At 35.2% G+C, this 27,302-nt stretch overlaps 1 protein-coding gene across 3 annotated transcripts in view; it reads left to right on the top strand.

Annotated features, from left to right (window-relative positions):
* Positions 1 to 27,302, top strand: part of edil3a (EGF-like repeats and discoidin I-like domains 3a) — a 338,241-nt gene that overhangs the window by 243,382 nt on the left and 67,557 nt on the right. For all 3 annotated transcript variants that reach the window (XM_056458380.1, XM_056458381.1, XM_056458379.1), the window contains 3 exons: positions 15,523 to 15,678; positions 18,871 to 19,015; positions 21,060 to 21,244. In XM_056458380.1, the coding sequence (XP_056314355.1) occupies positions 15,523 to 15,678; positions 18,871 to 19,015; positions 21,060 to 21,244 (486 nt within the window). The remainder of the gene's footprint in view (positions 1 to 15,522; positions 15,679 to 18,870; positions 19,016 to 21,059; positions 21,245 to 27,302) is intronic.

The raw sequence follows: 27,302 nt of genomic DNA, 5'->3' as shown, positions 1-27,302 counted from the left end.
ATATGATTTGTTATAATAATAATAATAATAATAATAATAATAATAATAATAATAATAATAATAGTTGTAGTTGTAGTAGTTGCTGTTTATGATGATATTTTTCTTTGTCTTTACTTTTATCGGTCTTAAGGTTTTTGTCATTTTTATCAATTTTGTTGCTTGTTTGATTTTTGTGTAATAATAAAAACAACAATAATAATAATAATAGTTATTTTTTTCCAAACTTGTCATTTAATTTATCTCTATTTGTGTTTCTTTTTCTGGCTGATCATTCATTATTGTTTGTATTAGCTATTTTGTTTATAGCAGTGGTGCCTCCAGGTCTCCAGGATATCTACCTTTTTTGCTCCAACGCTGATCAAACACAACAAACCAACTAAATAGAATCTGAAAGAGTGCTTGGTAAATACAGACAAGTGTTTTTGATCACGGTTTCAGCTGAACTCTGCAGGAAGGTAGATCTCCAGGAACAGGATTGGGCTAGTTTATAGTACTATTTATATGATATAAAACAGATAGAAATCAGAAATACAATTATTTGAAGGATTATTATTATTGATACATGTGTGTTATTAATTAATAACCTAATGAATCAAAGATTATTTTGATCGTTCAAATATGAAAATCCTCATGAGCAACACACAGTCATCAGTAATTAAAATGCCATTTAATTGCTGGGCAAGTCCATAAGGATGTCCAACCTCATGATTTCCCCTAGAAACGCATAAAGAGATTGTTCTTTCCGAAAGCCTGACATGTTCTCCCAGCGAGCGCTGTACCCGCTGTCTGTGGTTTTGTGAGATTTTGATACATCATCAGAGAGACTTAAAGACTAGGAGAATGAATTTAGCTAGTGATTTGTGAGGCCCCTCGAAATCTCAGCCGGATGGTGAATTAGCTGTCATCAAGTGTAGCTGACTGTGAAGAAACACACACACACATACGCACCAATACATACGCTCCACATTCAGCGATAACAAATCATTTTAAACCCGGTATTATGACTATTACTTTTCCTCCATTTCTTGGCGGTCTGTCTACAATCTTAAGCTGCTTTCCTCTCCCCCTCCACACTTCTCTCCACACCCCGTCCCACAGGAGCCTCTCAGACAGCTTTTCACCTCTGGGGAAAACAAAAACTTGACTGACTGCTCTCACTTGCTGTTTGAAGGCACAATAAATCCCTCAGTCTAGACTCTCCAAGCATTTCTACATTAGTTACACCAAATAGTAATGCTAAAAAATAGTGTGGGAGTTTAAAACGTGTGTAATACATGCAGATTGATGTTGCGATTATTCTGGATTACACCTTATCACAAGGCTTTCTGGAATACTTGATTCGGATTGGTCAATCACAGCATTCCAATGTATGCTATTTCCAGATAGCAACTGCTGAAACTAATAACACAGGCTCATCTGGGTATCATTGGGGAATACTTCACATCCATATCTATATGCCAACATAGGCTCATCAGGCTTTTTGGAGATCGCAATTAAGTAGCCAGAAGTACATATGGCTGGATTTTGTCTTTAAAATGAATGCTACGGGGTGGGATGATGCCATTCCTTTTTGAGCTTACCAGCTGACCGCTTACCTCCCTATGGACGGCTTTCCTGCTGTTACCAGTTTGTTTAGTAGTGTGCCATGTACGTCGGCGGACTTGAGACACAGAGAGAAGTTAACAATGATGACAGGGTTCGAGTCTGGCAAAGAGCGATTCCAGAAAGCAGGTAAGACAAAAACAAAAGCCAAAAAATTACATAAAAAAGTAAACAACAGGGTGAGAATGTGGTAAAATCTGAAAACATGGTAAAAATCAGGCAAGGGCTTTTCTTTTTCTGGATTACTTTTTGAAACTGTTAGGCTTAGGGAAGTGGGTGGGCGGGTCAGTCGGTGCTTTTGAAAACACTATTGGTTGGGTTTAGGGAAAGAGGAGGTTGGGTCAGTTGATTGGTCAGTCATTCAGTCAGTCAGTCGATAGCAACCTCTGGTGGATTTACGCGAGAACAGCAGGCGCGAATGGCACTTATGAGAAAAATTTGAGATCTCAAAAAGCGTACACAGCAGCCTCTGGTGCGTTTTCACAATCAAAAACTGCAAAAACAAACCTCCTGGGTCGTATTAGACGCTCTCCAGAAATGTATATAGCGGTACGTTTTCAGAATGAGCTTGGGTGGGTAGATGCTTATCTTTCATGTTGCTGTTCTTCACGGTTTAGCCCCATCTTGCTAATTTTTTGTGTTAATGACTGTTAATGACTACATCTCAGATTTGTGGCAAGTAGCCATATAATAATTTTGCTTCAAGATGCTGATAAGCCTTACTTAAAAAATACTGCTAATTAAGATACCCATGAAAAAGTGTCACAAAAATAAATAAATATATATCCAAGGATTTTTACATAGCTCTTCTGGGCCAGGTTTTCTGATAAGGATGTATCTTGGCTTATATGTTGTTGTATGCTCAACACTTTTATTGCCCAATAATTGCCATCTCATGTGGGTTAGGAAACAACACAAGTCACACCAAGACATAACAAAAGAACTTCAGGTTAAAGAACATAAGTTTATGCATACAAAATACCCAATATATGTATGGTTTAACTGCATGTCTGTGCAAGTCATTAAAAGATTTTTTGAGCTAAAATCTATTCATCTATTTTTTCCCAATCTTTTTCATTTTTTTTTTTTTTGTTTGTTTTATTAAATTTTTAATTATTCAATTTATAAATGTATCAAAAAGAATGATGAAGTGTACAATAAACTACAATCAACACCTTTAAATACAATAACACTGCACTTATATAAAGTTACAAGTGTAATCAGCTATCCTGCAGATGCCCTTGTAATTTGACGTCTTGCGATTCACATAGGGTTTTAATGATTACTCTAGAACAGATCTATGAGAATTTTAAAGTACTACTTAAACGCACTTGCAATTATTTTAGGAATCTTCAGCAGACATTCGCGCCGCGTTAACTAATCAGGAGCTTTCTCTTGTACGGGAGTGGTTATGAGGTAGCACCTGTTGTTGTTGTCCCTCCTGACAACAGTTCATCAAACTGTGCTCGGCTCAGTCAGAAGCACCGCTGAAAGGTTAAGTTTCTGGAGGAGTTTATGAGCTCACAGAGCTGGGTGCACCTCAGAATAGATTTAATGGACTCAAGCATGGCTCCAAACTAATCAAAGCTGTTTTTTTAGTATTCCTAAAGCACATAAACACAGCTACTGTCTCAATAAAATCCATGTTAGCCATTTAGCAACAAAGCTAGAGTCACCGGGCAGACAGAAGCCCTGACCATGACACGAATCAGCATCTATTGTGAAGTGAATTTGATGCACGAATTTGACGAGCGAATGAACCGAGTAAACATAAAATTTCCACACGTCTGTTTGTGCGTGAATAGCGTGATTCATCTGTGCGTTACGCGTCTGGTGCGAACACCGCATAAGAGATGGTATTACCTATTGCTACAGGTTGACGTCAACAGAAGAAACGCCACACCAAACATGCAAGCAAATAGTCAGACTTTCATTGAAGATTCTACTGTATTTAGTCTGTATTTAGGAAGTTTTGAAGATATTTGACATGTATTTACCCTATATGTTGAAGTGAAGCCACTGAAAACTCTGGATACATGACTAGGATGAAACTGGTGGGACATACAAGACTCGTTGGTTGTAACAACATTATAAACGCTTCAACGTCGCTTGATGTATTTCCAAGTGAATGGAATATTGAGTATGGGGTGGGGCTTTCTTTTGCATGTCATTCTCTCATAGCAAACTAATGGTTATTAGTTATAAGGATATTAATCTGCAGTTGCTACAGGATGACTTCAAAGGAAGGACCATAGCTCTAAATATGCAAGCAAATGGTCAGATTTCAATGAAGATTACCAAAACAAACATTCTTTTTTTTCCAGTGGATTACTTTGCATGGATGAAATATTCACCTTAAGAATAACAATGTGAGCGATAGCAAAGTAAACACTGTAAATTTTGGAATTCAAGCAGACTTTAATGGCTGCTGTCGCTTAAAGAAATGCATTTCACAACCGTTTAAATTCATTATAGACATAACACACTGTTTTTCGTCTGTATTTAGGGAATTTTGAATATATTTGACATGTAATTTACCATATTTGTTGAAGCGCAAGAACATGTGGAGTGCTCAGTGTGCAAAGAGAAAGAGAGAACGAGTACTGTGCTTTCTATCGCTTCATGTGGTTGATCTTTCAACTGATGAAACCTGAAACGTGCATGGAGTTTGGAGCATCAACTGTGAAATGAGCCACTGAAAACTCTGGATAAATGAATAAGATGAAACTGGTGGGACATACTAGACTGGTGGGTTGTAACAGCATTATAAACGGTTTAACTGACCTGAATGAGAGAGTGTCAGATCACCTTTTTAGCTCGGTGATTCCAACTTATATATGCACACCTATATGAAGAGCTTGATTTGTGCCATATGTGCACAAGTATATGCATAATGTATGTGTATGCATTCACAGTGAGTTGTGCATCTGTGTGCACTCATTTCCATATCTCTCTTACTGTCATAAAGTCATGCAAGGAGGACATTAGTGCTTCTCTGAGTGCTGGATGTGTTAAGCGTGCATGAAGAAGCGGATTAGAAATGTCTTTATTTGGAGTTTAGTCTTTTTGAATTCTTACTTACTGTGTTTCTGTATTTTTTGTTGAAGATGTAAATGCCATTACTGCCATTACTGAACAATCTAAACTGAGTATAGCTATTTTTAGCGAAAAGTAATTTATTCCCAGGCAGGTCTTGACCGCATTACAGTACTATATCTCAACTGTGAATGCTTTCAGCTATTTCACAGCCTACAACTGCCAGAAAATCACATCAAAACAAAAGGCTTTGGATAAGATGCGTAAGAAGTTTGTCCTACACAGAGAAGCAGTTTGAGGACAAATGTCTTGAAATACAACATCTGAACAGTGTCTTTGGGTGTGGAAATCGTAGAATAAGCAGAATCATTCATTCAAGTCTGTTGAATTCTTAGCAAATCGTGCACATACAAGGTGTAACAGCCACTTCATTATTTTCTAAGAATTAGATGGCCCTGTAGTCAGTGGTTACAAACACGCCTAATAAACAACTAGTATATACAGTATACGCAATTAACATGATTTTAATACTTATGTTGTTTAGATCAATTTTAGTGGTTTGAATTGAAACACAATATTAGTGTTACAGTCACCAGCGATCTAGCTACTGTGGATCACTGGCAATCTACAATTCTGCCACTGTCACGATCACCAGCGATCATACTCCCTAGATCGCAGGTTCTCACACACAAACGCATATGGACTACAAATCCGCCATTCATGGACTACATTTTCATACATGCACTCTGTTCACAAACACACATGCTTCCTCACTTTGACTGATGACACTTGCACCACCTGAGGATTGTCAAAGATGGATTACACACACTAATTAAACAGTACACTCACTCACTTCCTTTGCCGAGTCTTGTTTATCTGTAAAGTGACATTTCAAGGCGTTCTCCTAGTCTTGTTTTCCTGTGTTTTGACCCTAGTTTCGTTTATACTTTTGTCCCTGTTCGCCGCCTGCCTTCCGACCGCTCACCTGTGTTTATACTACGATTCTGGACTGCCTTTATACATCTGTTTGCACCTGTGTTGACTATTGCTTGCCTGACTTCGAATAAACCTGCAAGTGGATCCAAACTTTAGTTGTCTGTGTCACTCCCTGTGTTACAGCCACCAAATGGACTACAAATCCCAGCATGCACAGCACACACACGCCAGTTCCTAATATGTCTGCTTGCAAACACTCAAAGCTAAAGCTGCTCAAGGACTCCTTACACAGACTATTTATACACCACATTTGCTCACACACATTACTGAATGTTATTTGTTTTAGATAGTTAAACAAACTTCACAAAGCGTTTCATTTCTATGTCTAGCCAAGTTCTTTTATCCTTGTTGTGTTTTATGTAATCTATTCTTAGCCTTGTTCCTTGTTTATCTTGCCTTTCTTCAGTTCTACAACTTCTGGATTATCTGTATAAACCTAATTGCTCCTGTGTTGACCGTTGGCTGCCTGACCATTCTGTTGAATAAATCTGCATTTGTATTTGCTCCTCTGTGAAAGCCTCTACAATTTACAACTAGTAATGTTGTGTCGTAGGTCACTCTGCAGTTGCTCATTTGCCAAATTGTTAAAAAATATATAGATTAAAATAGATAAATAAAACTATTATATATAGAAAAATACATTTTAGGGCTCACTTTTCTTGAAAAATAAAATAAAATAAAAAGCACAATAATGCCATTAAATCACACGTTCCGCAGATACCATATACACTTTTCAAATTATGTTGAAAGATAAATCAGCAATCAAAAATATAAGAAACAAGTACAGCGTGCTGAAATATAAATACCGTATCCTAAACAATACAGACAAATAACTAAACCAAACAGCAATCATTAACCCTATAGAGCCGCACGTATTATATATGATACTCAAGGTTCTAAGACCTATATAATATCAATCTGATCAATACTTTGTTTAAAGACCTGTTGTATATGATTTGATAAAGTGTAACAGGTAAAAACAAAGTGAAAAACTGCCTAAAATGTTTTCTGTCAAAATGTCAAGGGCAAAATAATTTTTTGTCATGAAAATTAACTTGTTGTGAGCAAAAAGTTGGACAAACCCCTAATGTATCAAATGTGATACAAAATTAATATCATGAAAAAAAATATATATATAATAAAAACTTGTTTGTTTGCTAGATTGAATAAACATCTCAGTTCCAGAAGATTTGAGTTTTCCACCAATTTTTGATATCTCATTACAGGGATAAAATAGTAGCTAAGCAGGTTTTCCAAAAACCACTATTAGTCAAATAAGGTCACAAGTGTCTTTACCAGCAAAGTTCAATGATTGGTGGATTGATGGTCTTTCTCAAATCCATTTTTTAAAAATAATAATATTCACAAACAGCATCAAAATGTGTCATTTGTGCAGTTTAAAATACACTTCTAGAACACAGTTTTCCTTTTAATGTCTCATATTGATTTTAAAGGGTGTAGATTTGGTTTTGACAAAGGTGAGGACCTATGAATCTAACACTCACCTACCCAACCTTCTTCTTCAGTGTGAGGGTTCAATAAATTCAATAAATTTGCTCATTGTGAAAATGTACCCCAGATACATTTTTGCAGCCATTGGGAGCTACATAATTTGCGCTATCCAGAAATGTATACAAGGGTACATTTTCACAATGAGCCTGTGTTAAATTAAGTTGAGCGTTACTAAATGTTATTTATTTGTCTAAATTCAGCCCATGTAAATAGTTAGCAACCAGTTACCTTTAAAAAAATTGTAATCCCAATGAATCTTCTTTTTTTTTTGTGTGTAATCAAGTAAATAAATGCATTGATACATGTATACATATTTACTTATTATTCAGATGTGCCTGTTGTTGTATTTGGCATAATTGTGTCCAATATTAGTACAATATTAGTAGTGTTTTGGTTTACCTCTTTAAGTTCAATAAAATTCTAGGTCTTAAAGCAAAAACAGCTAAGAACCACTTTTTCCATCCTCTTGTTCCCCCACTAAGCACTTAAATTTGAGTAATAGTGTCTGTTGGAGCAGATCTGTGCTGCACTGAGTCGTGACCTACACAAGAGTTTGGCTTGGCATGGTGTCAGTCCCTGTGGGCACGTCCTCCCTCCACGACAGCTTCACTCCTGGGCTTCACATTAACACTTACACTGAGAATGTGCCCCCGCCGTGGAAGAGCAAACTGACAATGCTAGCATGAAGTAGAGATGGGGTGAAGTTATGAGCCAATTATATTGTGCTTAAACGCGTCCATCTAGAGCTATTTTACTCTGCAGTAAACTGACGCCACGGTAAATGCCACACAGAGTTGACAAATGCTTTTACAGTACACAGTCTTTAGGGAAAATTGTAGTGCACATTTAAATGTTGATTATTGCTTATTGTTTCAATCAGTTCCCTCTTAATGTATTCTTACTGATTCAGAACTTTCAGTTTCTCCACATTTTTTTTTTGTTTGTTTTACTTTTGTTTTTTTATTATATTTTGTTCACATTTTTTTATTACAAATAGGGATCAAGCTGCTTATTAGCTTGCATATTGGCTTGTTATAGAGCTTTTTAGCACTTACACATCATATTAATGTTTTGTTTTGCATGAGCATGAGCTTTAAAAGGACAGTTCACCCAAAAATGAAAAGTGTGTTATTAATTACTCGCCTTCGTGTTTTTTTCTATCCCCTGAGACCCTAGTTCATCTTCGGAACACAAATTAAAATATTTTAGATTAAATCTGACAGCAGTGGTCTTGAGATGTTCAAAGTCAAGAAAAGAAAGCAACTTTTTTTTTTTTTTTTTTTTTTTCATTGTTTTTTTTAACATTCCATGTGACTTCAGTGGTTCAACTGTAATCATATCAAACTCCAAGAACAAAACAAAGAAAAAAAATAAGGAGGAAAATAAAAAAAGACTGTAAAAACAAGTTTGTTTGCCAATGTCTTCTCTTTGGACAGGGTGCATGTTTATTACAGGCAATATGACATATTGCCCTTAGTCATTGGCTAACAAAGTGGCTTTTGCAATACCATTAATATTATATATAAGTGAATATATATATATATATATATATATATATATATATATATATATATATATATATATATATATATATATATATATATATATATATATAAATATATATATATATATATATATATATATATATATATATATATATATATATATATATATATATATATATATATATGTGTATATGTGTGTGTGTGTGTGTGTGTATATATATTTGTGTGTGTGTGTACATATATATATATATATATATATATATATATATATATATATATATATATATATATATATATATATATATATATATATATATATATATATATACGTATATGTATATGTGTATACAGTATATAGTCAAAATAAAATAATATAAATAAAAATATTATCTAAATGCCACATTTGCTTTCAAAGGATACAATGTTTCTTACTTCAGCTTTGTAGTAGAGTCCTATTTTTAGGATTTAAAAAAAAGCTGTGTGGATATGCATGTGATATAAAATGCATATTCCTGCAGCCTGTCAAACACAATACATTCAAAGATTCAAAGGATGCTGTGTGAATATATGGTAAAGCTTAATCATCCACATCTGTTCCTAGCATAGGTTTTTTCTTGAGCCTTTTTTTTTATTCTAGGAATGTATAATAGAACATGGCATGGCTTTAACAAACAGCGGCGTACTTCACAGAGGGTGACTATGAGATGTAGAACTGGGAGGGCCTGGTGGAAACACTCTTTGGCAGCTTGTCTAAATGGAAATGCTGGCTATAAGGCTTCTGCGGGTAATGGTATGGAAGAGAATTGGAGTAGTTGGTTACTCATTGTTTACTTTATAGAAATGACTTTGGTCTTGCAGTTTAAGTTGTGAGAGATGACTGATGTCAGAGAAACTAAAGGGTCCATTGCCAGATTCATGCTGCTTGCATTGTCATAAACAGTGCAAAAACAGTCCTGTCCCGCTCGTTTTTGGTTTCTGTCAGCCTCAGGTTGACTCTTTATTCAGAGTTGTCTGCAAGAATTTGAGCTTGTGCGTGAATTCTTCAAATGAAGTCCTCGGCTGGTGTACGTGCTTTGTATGTGCAAAGTGCCCCAGGTCCACTTTATTTTCGCTTGTGCCGAAAGACAAATTCACACGCCTGCTACATTTATTGATTGTTTGTTTGCTTGTGTTGGTTGCAGGGATGCATTTTTTATCTACATTTATATAAGATGCTTTGGTAAAGTTTTATTTTAGCTAATTCTACCTCACAAGTATATATATATATATATATATATATATATATATATATATATATATATATATATATATATATATATATATATATATATATATATATATATATATATATATATATATTTATATATATATATATACAGGCCTGGTGATAGGGGTGGGATTTAAGAATACATTTTTGTGGCATTTTAAGCAGTACTTTTGGCTGGATTTGCTAGTCGGATGGTCATCATAACAACACTTTTTGATGTACCAAAAATATTTCCTAAAGTTTTAGAATAAAGAAGTATGAAAAAATACTTATTTTTAAAATACAAATTTATAACATCATATATCGTTTGAAAAAAAAAAAAGGAATTTGATAATGTGTAAAATTAAAAACAGTAGTCTATTGTCATTTATTAAGCAAATAACAAACTGGCCAGCCCATTCAACTGTCCTCAGTCAGAATTCCAATAAAAAAATAAATAAATAAAACATGATTATAATAATAATAATGATAATAATAATAATAATAATAATAATAATAATAATAATAATAATAATAATAATAATAATAATAATAATAACATAGAGCTTCACAATTTTTCTAGCCTCTCATGTAAAAAAGAGAAAGTACGTTTGAAAATCCATAGATAACAACAATAGCCAAAAAAGTATTTAAATTAATTTAATATGGGCCACTTTTGGTGCTTCACACTTTTTTATTGTTAATTTTTTTTTTCAAGAATAAGGTCCAAGATTTAGAATAAAAGTTACTTGTAAAAAGTTTTATCTTTTTAAATATAATATAGTAGCAAAAGAAGACTTCTCTTACATCAGATTACAAAATTAAAATATTTGTTAGCATTGGCCAAAACTGATTAGCTAAAGTCATGCTGAAGCGACAGCCAACAGAGGATCCCGCTTGGTCTTAAACCTTTTTTCGATGGGTTATTTTCTTATTTTCACTATTTATGTTCACCACTTATGTTGCACTATTTATGTTTTCAAAATAGGATAAATGAGCTCATGTATAGGACAAATACTGGACTTTTATCAGTGAGGATTAGGTCTTCCGGACCACCCAAATACATCTAAATATATATATATATATATATATATATATATATATATATATATATATATATATATATATATATATATATATATATATATATATATTTGTGTGTATATATATACAAAAACTCAGGGGTGCTGTGGTCGGAAGGTCGAACTGTAGCAAAAGTTTAAATTAACTGAACTAAAGATAACTAAAGTTTAATTTAATTGAAAACAAACAGGAAGTGCATTTTCAGATTTCAATTAAAGATTACTAGGGAAAACGGTTTTTGTTTTTTTGTTTTTCTTAATGACTTGCACAGATGAATTGTTCACCACAAAACTGGCAACGTGGGCTAACAAAATCATATGGTTAGGTTTGATTTCTTGGGGACTTTAACAGCATTAATCACAGCTGGGGTGGGATTTATGATGAGCCTGCAACTGTTTGTTGCTCCCTACCTGATTTTCCTATCTTCCCACTCATGCAATTTGTATCTTCCCACTCCTCCCAGCAATCAAAGAGAACTTAAATACTGTGGTGAACTTTTGTGGTGGCACTGGGAATTATCATTGTCCATATTTGGTGGCCATTCGTAATAGTTGATTCCAGATTCCTGATGATCCTGTCAAAGTCTTTGGCCTCTTTCCTATATTTATTGTCGATAGATGAGGCAACAACAAATCTCTCATCCCACTCATTTAAGTTTCCATGAAGCCTTGACATTGTGGTGGACGTTTGTGCTGGCACTGGGAATATTGTTTTCCATATTTGATAGTCATTAACAGACTTTTGGTTCCTGATGAGTCTGTCAAAGTCTTTTGCTTATTATCTATAGTCATTATCAATGGAGGAGTCAACAGCAAATCCTTAAACCCACTCATCTAAGTTTTCCAGGACAAATTTATCATGTAATGGCACTGGGAAAAGCCATATTCGATGGTCATTCAACCAGGTTTGGATTCCTTATGAGCCTGGAATATTTGTTGCTTACTTCATGTTTTCCTTATCGATAGAAGAATCAGCAAATGTGTCATTAAAAACGTTATGCTGTGGCTGCATAACATCACTCCTAAGAACATCATCTCATGGAATCTTCAGCTTTCCATCAGCCAGCTGATTCTTTCCACCCATCATCCAAAGTAGTCCAGTCAGCATGCTCATCCCAGGCAATAGCAGATGTTTCATCGGCATCAGGCTTTGAATCTGTGCTTTCAAAGAGTGAAGACTCTATCGTTTTTGTGATAGTGGTCACCCAGAGTCCATGTCTCTTAAATCTGTCAATCGCTGGACAATGGATCAGCCTTTTGTTGCTCCTCTTCTCCTGAAACCCTGGCTTCTCTGCATTGTCCCAGTCAATTACTTCATCCCATTTGCTCCACAGCTTCCAGTGGTCATTAAAAGCCCATGAGATGGAGATCTACATAGTGATTCCTTTTGCGTTCATTGCTTCAGTAACTTCCACAAATCATACAATGATCAGAATGAAAAATTTATGTTCTGGATGTATAAATTCTTTGCAGCATTATAGGATATGGAATGGCAATGCGGCATCCTTACTGCAAGAAAAGGTTCAGTTTACTTATGACATGTGGTTTATGTCTTGATTTAATATAATGTTCATTCATTCATTCATTCATTTCTTTTTTGGCTTAGTCCCTTTATTAATCTGGGGTCACCAGAGCAGAATGAACCACCAACTTATCCAGCATATGTTTTACGCAGCGGATGTCCTTCCAGCTGCAACCCGACATTGGGAAACACCCATACACACTCTTTCACACACATACACTACGGCCAATTTACTTATTTAATTCATCTAAACCACATGTGTTTGGTCTGTGGGGGAAACCAGAGGACCAGGTAACCCAGGCAAACACGGGGAGAGCATACAAACTTCACACAGATATGCCAACTGACCCAGCCGGGGCTCAAATCAGCGACCTTCGTGCCGTGAGGGGATCATGCTACACACTGTGCCACTGTGACGCCCTGAAATAAAGTTGAGTTACAAAAAAAAGTTAAGGATTTGTTATTTTTCCATTGTTACACACAAACTTACTATGGTAACAACATTAATTAAATACACTTTGCATAATTACACACACAACCAACAACACGTAACACCAAATCCTAAATTAACCCTGTATTAATCATGCTATTGATACATAATATTCAGTAACTACATGTATAAATACATTGTTTAAATAATCTCTCTATATACAATTATATGCTGAGCGTAACACAGGCCCTGTCCGTGTTCTTTGTTTGTTTTTTTTAATGTTGCCAGTCCCAGTCAGCATTTTTGATGATTTTCACCTACATTCGACAGCCCTGAGAATATTTTCTGCAGTGATTATACAAGCACAATATACATCAAAATAAATAACTGAACCAGTTTTTTAAAACAAATAAACAAACAAACAAACACACACGAAAAAAAAAAAATCTGTCTTGATATATAAATATTTTGGCACTGCTTGAATGCATCTAGGTATTTATCTCTTTTCTTTTCTTTTTTGACAAAAATATATACTGTTTATTTTTTTAAATGGTTATCAGGGTTAAGGTCTGTTAGGTCCATTCATAACACAACTAGAAATGTCTGTGTTTGTAAATGGAACTTCATCATGCTTCTTAGATTAAAAAAATATATCATGTTCATATCAAGTTATCATGTCCATCATAAGTGATCATCTTCACATGAGTCCATGTCCATTATTGCCTATATAGTACCTCTTCATTTTTACATGTGATCTGATCTAATGTTTTTCTCTGATTATCTTTGTATTCTGCACTCAGGAGACCAAGTAGTCCAATAACTCATTCTGGGCAATTACAACACTAGAGCTTTCTTTACCGTAATACACCTATACTCGGATTGCCATAAAAAACCTTTGGCAGAGGAGTGTTGTCCCTTAATTATCTCATAATTGGCCTGAAAAGACTTAAAGTTTGATCATTTACCAGTGCTAAGTGGAATTATTCTGGCCAAAATTCAGCAATTTTAGTAGTAATGGGTTTCCTATAACATTTCTTAATGAGTTTCTTAATGGCTTTCACATGAGGGGGGGGGGGGGGGGGGGGAATTTCCACATGTAGATTTCACTCAAATGTTAGTTTGATATGCTAACCAATAAAAACAGCTTGGTTTAAAAAAAGTATTTGTTTAAAGAATCCTTCATATTCTTTATTACTGTGCTTTTGACAGTGGATACCTTATTTGGGGATGAAACAAATGTGTTGTGTTTTGCTTGGTGTTGCAGTCATTTTGTAGTCTCTTTGTTTGGAATTATTTTCTCTGGTGGTCCAGAATACCTGATAAAATACTTGCCCATGCTGTGTCTGAAAAGTTTCTCAGTATAACATCTAGTTTATTGCACTGTTTTATAAAAACATCACACAATCTCGCTGCCTCATTAGCTTTATTTACATCTACATATTTTATGTGCGTTTGGGGATTCTCCATTACACAATATAAAAAAAGATACACATAAATTCTGAAAATGGACATTAAAAATGCATGCACTGTATTCAACTGGATCATTTAATTAGAAGACATAGGATTTGGACATAAAAACTATGGAAATATATTTACCAAATACGTTTCTTAATATACAACAAACTAGCAGATAGGTTTCATCACCCAAAATCCCAAGTAATGTTTCAGAATTTCATTATGAAATCCCCAAGCCAAAATATGTCATCATTTCACTTGATTACCTTCCAGAAATTTCTCACATGATTGTGTTACCGTTTTTCAGACATCAGAACACATGATGACATGACAGCATTTATTGCATTTTGTTTGTACACTCTGAGGCACAAATAATGTATTATATGCAAAAACTGTCTTTCATATAACTTCCATATTTCTTAGTGATTTTTGGCACCAGATTCTCAGGAAGTTTATTCACAATTTACTCACCCACAATTTGTTCCATACCTGTTTGATTTTTTTTTTTCGTTGAACAGAAAAGAATATATTCTTAGTTAATATAAAGTTAACTAAGTGCCACCTGAAATTTCCATAGAAAATTAACATCCTTTGCTTATGTTGAGATATTCTACTTTAAAGACCAAGAAAATGACTTATTCTTTGCCATAAAAGTGATATTACTGAACATACACACATGGGCTTGTTAAAAATAATACATTTAGAGGAAAACTTCAGACGGCATTTAGATGATTTTGTATCTAAACACTTCATATTTTGAAGAACGTTAAAAACCTGGAACCATTGATTTTAATAGCATGACATACAAATACTATGAAAAACAGTGGTTACAAGTTTGAGTAAATGATGGCAAAATGTTTTGGGTGAACTATCCCTTTAACTCACTGTATACTTTCACTGTAGTCTTTGTTTTTCTTAAATATGCTAAGTTATGTTAAATTTACAACTTTGGATGGATATGAAAACAGAAAATAAAGATGTTAAATATGAGTTCAAGAGAAAGTTGGCAATTCCTGTTGATTCCTTATTTTTTATACAAATATATTTAAAATTATAAATCAACATATTAATAAATTCAATAATATAACACTTTTTTTCTTTCTGTGTCTTTCTCTCTGCATGTGTTCCTCTCTCAGATTAACCTGCAGAGGAGGATGCGGGTCACAGGAGTGATAACCCAAGGAGCCAAGCGCATCGGGAGCCCAGAATATGTTAAGTCCTACAAAGTGGCCTACAGCGATGATGGAAAGACCTGGAGGACATACAAAGTCAAGGGCACAGATGAAGATATAGTGAGACATTTTCATTTGTCTTTTTTTTTTTTTTAATTGTTAAAAAAATAATCACTCAGCATGTGCTTTTGTTTCCCTCAAGCTGTATAAACAGGTTTTCAGGCAGAATGATGAAAGCTACTGTGGCCTCACAGGACTTACTGTCCATCATCTCAGATATTATCTTTTTTTATTTTATTATAATTAAATAATAATTAGAGTTATTACTATGTTGAACTTTTAAAGCAGTCTTTTATTGTTAGGGAATTTTAGTCTAATATATATTATATTGTGATAATTAAAATATTTGTATTTTAATCGTTTTCTAAATATTTACATACTGTGATTGGTGTTCTGTTTTTTTTTTTTTTTTTTTTTTTTTTGCATGCTATATATTTACACTTTTAAGTTTGGCCACCCTGATATTTTTCAGAATTACAAGCCATAGTCTGCGGGTCTTTCAAATCAGCAATTTCATTTGGATATATTTTATACCCTAGGGAAAAGGCATTTTAGTTCTGAAATAACATGTATTTAATCAATAGATGGAATGCAATTTAAGTTTTAACAAAAACAGACAGTTGCAAAAATGTGGGCACCCCAACAGAATAAAGACATCAATCTTTTGTACAGCCACCTTTTGCTGAAATAACAACCTGTAGATGCTTCTAAGGCCCCATTTACACTGCCAGTTAAAGGTGACCCAACTCCAATGTTTTGCTCATATGTGACACAGATCGGATCTGTTCTATGACTGTGTAAACACACACACACAAAAAAAAAAAAACACATGCATTCGGATATTCAGAGATTGGTTTGAGGCCTTCTTCATATGTGTAAATAAATCAGATATAAATTGCATATGTGACAATGCAACTATCAAGTAAACAGGCAGATCAAATTTATCGAGGCATTCTGTTTTGTACGTCATTAAACTTGTGACATTGTGGTAATTCTCCGCGGTTTAATGACGTTGAAGGAAGAGCGTGTGGGGAGACGCCGATGTGGTAAACAACAACAACAGAGGAAACATGGAGTAAAAAAGTGGGCAGTTGCCACAATTTGCTCCCACCAGTCCTGAGATCTCTCTTGTACCCATAAATTCCTCTGAATGGTGAAGGACACCATATATAAACCATAGGCGCAAGCTGCGATGACGGCCCTTTCCCTCTTTTTACACCTCAAAATCATTTTAAAGTTGGGCAATCTTTGCATTTTTCGCAGAAAGCAAGACAATTTCTTCCATCATGGCTAGTGTGGCGCAGATGCTAGAACCCGCCTTTATGCATGTGCGACGTCGTAAATTGTATGGCAAGTGTAAACACAATAATTGGAAACAGGTCACAATTAAAAAAATGTGTAAAGGGACAGGCAAAATGAAAAAAGACATAGGCAACAAATCGGAATTTGGCATCAAGACCTGACAGTGTAAACTGGGCCTTACAGTCAAGCAAGTCCCTGAATTCATGCTGGAGGCATTTTGGGCCATTTTTCCTAGCAACATATCCAGTTCAGTCAGGTTTGAAGGGTACTGAGTGTTACCAGCTTTTTTAAAATCAATAAATACGTTTTTGATGGTGTTCAATCTGGGACTGGGATATCCATTCTAGAACATTGTATCATGTCTAAGCTTGAATTCCTTGGTAGATCTGGAACTGTGCTTTAGATCATTGTCCTGTTGAAACATCCAACCCTGCCATAACTTCAGCTTCTTGACTGATTCCTGAATATTGTTCTTCAGAATCTGCTGATACTGGTGGAATCCATGCAACCTTTGACAACCTTTGACAAGATTTCCAGTCCCTGTGCTCGCCACACATGCCCACAGCATGATGGACCCTCCACCATCTTTACAGCAGGGAGCATGTTCTTCTCCTGGAATGCTGTGTTCTTTTTCCGCCATGCAAAGTGCCTATGGTTGTGGCATCTATCCACAGTATATTTTTCCAAAACGATTTATGCTTGTCCACATGAGCCTTTGCGTACCTCAAACGACTGTTGTCGTTTTGGCAGAATGCAGAAATGACTTCTTCTGGGTCACCTTCCATTGAGGTGTCCTTTGTGAAGAGTGTGCTGAACTGTGAAGCAATGTACAAATGACATTATCAGCAGAAAGATGTTCCTGGAGCTCTTTGGAGGTGGTCTGTCATTTGTCTGTGGCCATTCTAAGCATTCTTTGCCTTTGTCTTTCAGATATTTTTCTTGGTCTCGCACATCTTTCCTTCACAAGAACTGTTCCTGTGACCTTCCATTTGCTTACTATATTTCTGACTGTGGAGATAAAGACTTTGAATCTTTGTTATAGCTTTTTGCATCCTTCTCCTAATTAATGTTGATGAATTATCTTATTTATTAGGTCATTAGGAAGTTCTTTTGAGGTTCCCATGTTGCTACTTTCCGGTTCACTATGAGAAGCACAACTGTCATTCAGCTATTTTAAATATCCATTTTCATGATTGGTTGCATCTGTGTTAGTATAGTTAAGGTTCACAGTCACTCAAATCAGTTTTGTGTTGTAATCATTCAGCATTAAGTGACTACAAGTTTTGAAATCCACACAAAATAGAGGGTGCTCAAACTTTTGCACAGCCAATTTTTCAGTTTCAAGTTAATTTCACGCATCTCAATACTGCTAAACTATGTATTCCTGTCTGAAAAACATGACATTATCTAGCTTTCTTTAGAAACTGAATGGCATATTACTGTGATCTCTTACAGTATAAAGAAAAGACAAATAACTGTGTAGTAATAACATATAATAATAATATTAATAACAATTAAGTAGTTTACTGTTATGTTATGTTATGTTATGTTATGTTATGTTATGTTATGTTATGTTATGTTATGTTATGTTATGTTATGTTATACTATGTTATGTTATGTTATGTTATGTTATGTTATGTTATGTTATGTTATGTTATGTTATGTTATGTTCTGTTATGGCATTGTTTTTCATGACTTAAACAAGTAAAAATTTTGGTGGAGTTATCTAATAATGGATTGTTACCATGATTATTATTAAGAAATGCAAATTTAGTCCAAATAAATCTACTTTGGACCCTTTTACCTCAAACATTTGTCATGCATGACTTGACTTCAGTGTTGGTAAATACACTTTTGATTAAAGCGCGGTGTAATAAATTGGGGTGACTGTGATGGAGCAGCGTTGACCTTCTCTCATCTTTGTGAAATCTCCCCACGTTCTCCCTCCAGATCTTCCGAGGGAATATTGATAACAACACTCCATTTGCGAACTCGTTCACCCCTCCAATCGAGGCTCAGTATGTGAGGATCTACCCGCAGGTGTGCAGGAGACACTGTACACTCCGCATGGAGCTGCTGGGCTGTGAGCTCTCAGGTGAGTCGCCTCAATAGACAGCATGCATCATTCTGAGTGAACGTCCAAAGGGGACTTCAGAGCTCTGTTATGCCCCTGAAACATTGTCCAGACTGTCAATAAAACGCACAATAGTGCTGAAGTCAAGTCTCTTAGCCATTTTATGGGATTTATATGTTATGGGAATATAAAGGAAAAAGGTATTTCAGCATTTTTTAAAAAACATGTTTAAACAATAATTACTGGTAATATATGAATAATAATAATAACAATAATAATAATAATAATAATAATAAGTATGTGTACAATTACCTGGCTGGCTGTTCATTTTGATGTCATCTTATATGAATATGAATCACTTTGAAAAGATTTTGTCTGAAACAGTTATGCCTTTATGATCTGTCCATGCGTGATCATGTGTATTACCAGTTGGCCAATGATTCTTGGCTAGAAATTGCAACAGCAGTGGGAAAGGAGGAAATTTTTTGTTAAAAAGTTTAGAAAAGCTTGAGAGATAAGATTGTTAAAACCAAAAAGATAGGCCCTGCAAAAGTGGAGACCCATGTGGTTTTAATAAACAATTGCAGAATATGTTTTTCCACCATTCATAGGTGTGAATGTGATGTATATATTACAATTTTGAATTTAAAACAATTTAATAAATACAAAATTAAAATGAAGTAACAAATTATTTCTTTGATAACTGGAAAATAATATTTGAACCTATCGGTTTATACTGATGCCCTATTTTTTTAGGCTTTATTGGTGATAAGATTCAGGAATGTTGGACCATTATTGCCCTTTTATCATATAAGTAGAGGACACAAAGTAGCCAGACATTAATGTGTGAATTGTTGAGTAGGCTAAATAAAAAACAATCAGAATATATATATATATATATATATATATATATATATATATATATATATATATATATATATATATATATATATATATATATTTGTAGAGATTGTAGAGATTTTAATAAACTTTAGGAGGTAAAAGCAATAGACAGGAACAAAAGCAAGTGATGCATCAAAGTTTGATTTAAAAAAATCTGGAATGCTTAAAATCTTTTTAATCATAAAAATAATTTATAAAAATAATTAAAATAAATAATTTAAAAATCTTGAACAATAGTACTATGACGTAGTTACAGAAACTTCCTACTCCCATGCTTATCCATCTGATTTTACAGTCGCTTTCTTTTGACCACCCCCTGTCGTTTTAAAGAATATCACGGCGAACGCATCAAGTATAAAAGCCTTATCTGTTTTGCTGAGGTGTGCAATGCAGCGCCTGGCAAAAGTATAAATCAACCTTAATAGTCCAAGACTATTGTGTGTCACTAAGTTGTAACAAAATTTGTAACCTAAATGTGAAAACCAAAATTTGCACCTAAAATGTATTGCAAGTAGTGTAAAAATATTTGTTTTAAATATTACTCAAAGTATGAGTGAAAAGTAGACCTTTCAAAAGTACTCAAGAGTAGTGAGTAATGAGTATTGCACTTATTGTAAAAGGTTGATGTGTTTACATGCAATTTGTGCGTGTGTGTAAACGTAACGTTCTGTAGTGCATTTAGTTCATGCATTTTAGTCATCATACAGTAAACATTCATCATCTTCTCATCAGTGACGTGGATCTAAATAGTCTCTCAGTCATTGTGTGTAAAGATTTTTTATCTTTTGGGTTATGAGGTTGTTCTGTAATTATGCCATTTGATTGGGCGGGAATCACAGGACTGACTATTCTACTTTAGCCAATCACCATAGACAAGAAAAAATATATATTTATATTAAAGTAGTGACTGCAGGTTGAATGAAAATAGTGAAGTAAAAGTACCGATACATCACTTAAAATGTACTCAAAAGAACACATTTTTAAACTACTTAAAGTACAATTCCTGAGAAAACCTACTTAGTTGCAGTAATTTGAGTATTTGTGATTTGTTACTTAACACCACTGCTGGCTATGGCACAATCGCTAGCATAATTTACATGGAGAAACCCATGTTTGTGTAATCTGGATTTTGGACTAATTTACACGCCTTTGAATTGTTCAGGATGTTCAGAGCCAATGGGGATGAAGTCTGGCCACATCCAGGATTACCAGATCACAGCCTCTAGCATCTTCCGGACTCTTAACATGGACATGTTCACCTGGGAGCCTGGAAAAGCACGACTGGATAAACAAGGGAAGGTCAACGCCTGGACATCTGGACACAGTGACCAGTCCCAGTGGCTACAGGTATGATTAATTATAATGTGTTCAGACGCTTAGAGACTGCTTTTTCGTCTGTTATTGACTTTGATTCTATAGAATATGTCACGGATGGTTGCATGAAAGCAGACCCAGTTGCAGCAGTGAACAATACAAAGGTGTTTATTGACGGAATTAGGCACAAGTAGGCAGACATGGGGATGACAAGTTCCAAACAGTAGGGGGAATAACACAGGGAAGCCAGTGGTAGATGACATCAAAATGAACAGCCAGCCAAGAGTAGAAGCAACAGTGGTCAAGACCAGAGCTAGATCGTGAAGCAAGCCACGTAAACTCCAGACTGGTAGGCCAGGGAAGTCAGACAGGACATCAAAAATATACAATAAAATAACAAACTAAAAGTAAAAAAAATTTTAAATTAAATATAAATACCAGTAGAAAGAGAACTAGACTGACTTGGGTAATCGGATGAAACAGAAACTGAAATGAAAGACTTCTAGAATCTTAAAGAAAGAAATAAACAATCATAAAGACAACTAATATTCGACTACTAATACAAGACTGAGACTGACAGAAAAATAGAACACAAATGGTTCAAAGGATAAAAGCAAGAAAAAAGATTAGAACACAAAATTAAGTAAACACTAGGAACAAATAAAGAAAGTAGTAGCTGCAAACAAACAATAAGTAAACCAGACTGGCAAGACAAAATGCTCAGTATAAGGCTAGGATACAAGACAAGCTCACATGGAACGAACCAGTAAACAAATGAGAAAACACACACAATATATAGAACAAAGCACACGAGAGACAAGGTGGTGAAAACACGAGGTGAAAACAATCACACTGGATTTATTTCCTCCTTGACTTCCATTCATGCGCACGCAAATGCGTCAGACATGAACCGCAAGCTTGTGCGACGAGTTTCGCAGTTCACTGTGGTGTAAAGTTCAAGCTTGGTGAACTCAAAATAATATGCAATTTTTCAATTTTTCTAAATTGCATCACGTGACTGCCTAAGACCAATCAAAGATCAAAACATGACTTCTCTGGACAGAAATGTATACGCTTCCTTTTTAAACATCTAATCATCTTGTTTAATCCCACTGCTTTTCGCAGCGCGTACGACAGAATTTCGCATACTCAAACTCTAGTGTGACCGCAGCATAAGAGGGAGGGTTAATTGAAAGCAAGGAGGAAAGACAAAACTAGCACATGGCCAACACAAATTAAGGCAACGTAAACAAGCACAGGACAAACAGGGAAACATTACACACTGACAGGACGAACAAGACTGTCAGGTCAGGACCATGACAGAATAGCTGTGAATGATTAAATGCTAGTTTGAAATGTGAGTTTTAATGGAAAGATGTTAAGAGAACAGCACAGAGGTGTATTTAAACAACATTCAGTGTTCAGATGATCCCTAACAAAGAACCTTAACAAAGATCAAAGCTTCATCACGAGGTCACGATTCATGCTTTTTAGCTGCCAGAATCAAAGTTTCAACAAAACCCCACTTATCCATTCTCCCTGGAGTCTTTCTTTTTATCTTGTTCATTCACAGTTCATTAAGGTAAGCGATCACCTCAAGCTTCATCTGAATTTGCTCAGTTTGCTTTTGCTGTAATTTAAGCAAACTGATAGCATCTCTATTTAAGCAGTTATTTGTTGTAATTATATATAGTGTATTTATTTATATATTTGTTTAATTGTTTACACTTTTACCATTTTTATAATGATTTTATTCTGCTTTCTAATGTAATTATTCCTTTAACCCTCTACTGCATGGTGTTGCCATTTGGCAACACAATATTTAAGTTAATTTCCCTGCCACTGTTTCTTTAAAACCAACGTTCTAACTTTTTTGTTGGAAAGAGAGGACCTTATGGCCCCATGGTACCGTTCGGTTCGGTACGCTTTTATGGCCGTTTCCACTGTCAAAAGGTACCTCTAAACAAACCATACCCTACCACTTTTTGGGTATCCTTTGCAAAGGCTACCTAGCATGACAAAAGTGTACCAAAAGATGGAGCTAGATGCGTAGCTGTACGCTATTAATTTTTAATTTCAGTCATGCATACACAAGCAGAAGAATCAAATCAAAGAAACCGCCATTTTAAATACACAGCCGAGACATTAGACCGCAATAATGAATACATATAATAATGAGCCATGGTTGACCCGAGCTCAGACAAACCTTGTTGTTATCTTGATGAACAGCCACAAAGCCAAGAAGAGCAAATTCTGCCGTGTCCTGTTTTTGTTTTACGAGGTCGTCTAAAAGTACAAGTGGTTTAATTTTCTCCAGGAAGCTCGCGATCGTTCATGTGCCTGTCTATATTTGAAATAACAAACTTCTTGAGCTGACGTGTAATGTGTGCACAAATATTGAAGTGCTTTTGACATCCGATCCTTTCATTAACAGACAAACGCGAGAGTGAAGCGTGAAAAAACAAAGGAAAAGACCAAAAACACTAAGAAACGAATGATTCTTTCACCAACCTAAAACATAAACAAACTGGCCATTAGTTTAGCCAATGATGTGCTTTGGTTAAGTCACATGATGTGCAGTGTTTTTCTGTGGTGCGATTTCTGACAGACTGGAGTATATTGTAAGTAGTTGCTGAATGCAAATGAAAATGTCAATAAAAACAAAGGATCAGCTCATGTGAGATCCACAAAAAATCTCCTTCATTAAGTTATGACAACATATTCATCAAATTCATCTAATATCAAATTAGTTTTCTGTAAATCTACCAAATTGATGTGTTGCCAAATGGAAACACTGCGCAATAGTGCAATTTGCAATATTGCAATAGGTTAGCTAGCTAGCAAGGTCAGCTATGATCTTTTTAGTAGTAATAGTAACAACATGAATGCTAGTAATATAATGTTAACATGCCATATGTTAATGGCATTTTCATGATGGATAAAATCTCATTTTAATGCCAATACTACTTTTGAATAGATATGAATACAGGGAACAGTGTATTAGCGAGCACCACCATGTTCTATGGTAAGTGAAAGAAGAAACAGGACAGAACTGGCTCTTCTTGCAGATGAAAGTGAGGATGAGATTGGTTTTAGTGACCATGAGAATGATGCAGATTGGACATTTGATTAGAGCAGTGGTGGAGACAGTTAAAGTAAGCTAGCTCAGAGGCAGATAAGACAGGCGGAGTAAAGTATATTGTGTAATATATAAACATTGTTAGCTAGTAGCTACATTATCCTGATGCATCTGGATATATTAGACTTGATGTTTATTTGTTATAATATTTACTGGAGGAAATATTTATATCCACTGTATGTTGCACACATAATTATACAATATTATGTTGTTTTCAAAAATTTTTAGCAAAAAAGAATGGAATAAAGGGAAACTGTTGGTTGTTGAAAAGTATGAGTTGTTGGAAAGTATGTATAAGGTGTCATTTATAAGTTCTGTGTTAAAGCTTATAATACTGCAACACTAAGTAAATCATTTCATTCATTTTATTTTCGGCTTAGTCCCTTTATTTATACGGGGTCGCCACAGCAGAATGAACCAGCACATTTTTTACACAGCGTATGCAGCCACAACCCATCTATGGGAGACATCCACACACACTAATTCACACATACACTACGGACAATTTAGCCTACCCAGTTCACCTGTACCATATGTCTTTGGACTTTGGGGGAAACCAGAGCACTCAGAGGAAACCCACGCAAATGCAGGGAGAACATGCAAACTCCACACAGAAACGGCAACTGAGCCGAGGCTCAAACCAGCGTCCCAGCGACCTTCTTGCTGTGAGGCGACAGCACTACCTACTGTGCCACATGTTAGTATATAATTTCAAACAACAAAATTATTAATTATAAGGAAAGTTCTAAATTTGAAATTTCTAAGTGGGATCCACTGTTGGACGTTGTTGCCATATGGCAACATATCATAAAGTACCTTAAAAAATTTTCCCCTTTTTTTTTTACAGCACTCCAAGTTAAGCCATTCTAAGAAAACAGTCAAATATTTTTTTTATGGATCTATCCTAATGCGTGCAGTAGAGGGTTTTAATGGCAAAGCTGAATTTTCAGGACTCAAATACATGTGACAATTTACCTCCACACTTTCATTTGAATGTCATTTTTTTTTTCATTTTTTATTAATTTTGATTGACAGCTCTGCATGTAATAGATGTGTTTGTGCCATTTATCAGAAGACATGGACTGTGGTTCATGAGACCAAGGGATATAATGAAATGGGAGTAATTTTCTGGCTCATGAGGTGTTAAAAGTGATTAATATCGTAAGATTGCTGAATAAATGCTCCAGTGCAATCGCAGAAATTGAGGGAGCGCGAGACACAGTTGGGCACGTTTCAAACATCAGTTGCCATGGCGAACTGTGGCCTTCTGCAGTGCCCCAATGGAGCAATCAATACCAGTGGCATCGCAGAATGACTTTAGGCTTAATAGATTAATGGAATTAATCAAGCCTAATGACAAATTAAGTATTGTAATTAATCAAGACAATTGCAGTACTACACAGGCAAGAATCACCTTACAAACTGCAGTAACGTCAGAGACATCTTGACCCAAGTGCGCACATCTCAAGGATCTGCCATAGAGATGTGCTGAATCACACAACATCAAAATCCTGAGCTTGTCAGAGTGTGTCAGCAGTGCAGGTGCTTTTATATCTATTTTAGGTCCATTGATTTTGGGAAAAACAACACTGCAGTTTTGTCTTGGTATTTGCAGTCTGTTTAACAAAGTACACTGCCCTGTAAAAAAGTATTTTTTAAGTTTACTTAAAAAAATTGTGCCAACTCATTGACTAAATTAAGTAATAGTTAAGGAACAAGGGAAAACCCACGCAGACACGAGGAGACCATGCAAACTCCACACAGAAACACCAACCGGCCCGGCAAGGACCAGAGCCGACAGAGATCTTGTTGTGGGGCAACAGTGCTAACCACTGTGCCCAATCTAGGTGAAAGGGGGAGGAGAAGGGGAGGAAGGGGGGTTTCTTCCAGACGAAGATAGTTGTGGAATGAAGACTGTGGTTATTTATAGTAACTTAGGAATCATATGATTGGAGGATCATGGTTAGCTAAAGCGGGACTGGCTGTGGTCAATCGTAAGTACGTAATCCTCTCGAAGTTAGTTTATAAATAAAATTAACTTATTTAATTTAAGTTCAACCGCAAACAGAACCTTACAATGCACAGGTCTGATATCTAAACATTTCAGAGTGCCACGAGCAGTGGGGGAGTGAAGGAACGGCGCGCGCTTATGACATAAGAAGCTGCGCTATGGCAGTTCGCATGCTGAAAGTCCATTTGTGTTTATGTGGGTACAACCACCGTTGTCCAGGAAGAGAGATGTTAATGGTTGTAGGTGTTTAATGTTTTATGTATTTATTTGTCTGTTAATCAGACGTGAATGTTTCATGTTTAAAGAAATGCTGTTAAGGCAAGTTTAAAGGAAGTATATTTTAAATACATACCTGAATGGTTTGCGCCAATCGTATAAAAAGGGACGCCAGACTCCAGATCGGGGTCAGTTAACCTGGAGAGCGAGCGTGCTAAAGCAGAGCCGTGAGCAATTTTTTAGTAAGTGGATACTTGTATACAGTGGTTACGTTTGACTTGTTTTTTTTTCTCACTTTGATTATTTTTGTGTTGTATACATTTGTCTTTATATTTTATTTGTTCGTTTGAAACTTTGTATTTTTGTATATATATTTTTCTATATATATTTTGGGGGATTTTTGGGACACTGTATATATATTCGCACTGGACTATATTTCACACATCCTTGTAAATAAATACCACCTTTTTGGGGGTTATTAGTGGTACATCATAGTACATCACATATCAACCTCACATTCAACCTGACTTCAATGCACTTATTCAGCCAAACACAGCCTTGAATTTTCTTGCTGGACATAAATAATAAATGAATGAATGTATGAATGAATATTAACTAAGGTGAAGCAATCAAACAAACAACCCTGTGGCATTTAAATAAAGTTGATATTGTGATGCTGGTCTTTAAAATACTTGTGTAAAGTTTATCTTTTTTAAACTTAGTTT

The sequence above is a fragment of the Danio aesculapii genome, chromosome 5 (genome assembly GCF_903798145.1).
Source record: "Danio aesculapii chromosome 5, fDanAes4.1, whole genome shotgun sequence".
NCBI classification, from domain to species: Eukaryota; Metazoa; Chordata; class Actinopteri; order Cypriniformes; family Danionidae; genus Danio; species Danio aesculapii.
The sequence above is the reverse complement of the archived record's forward strand: the minus strand, read 5'-3'. Positions and strand labels throughout refer to the sequence as shown.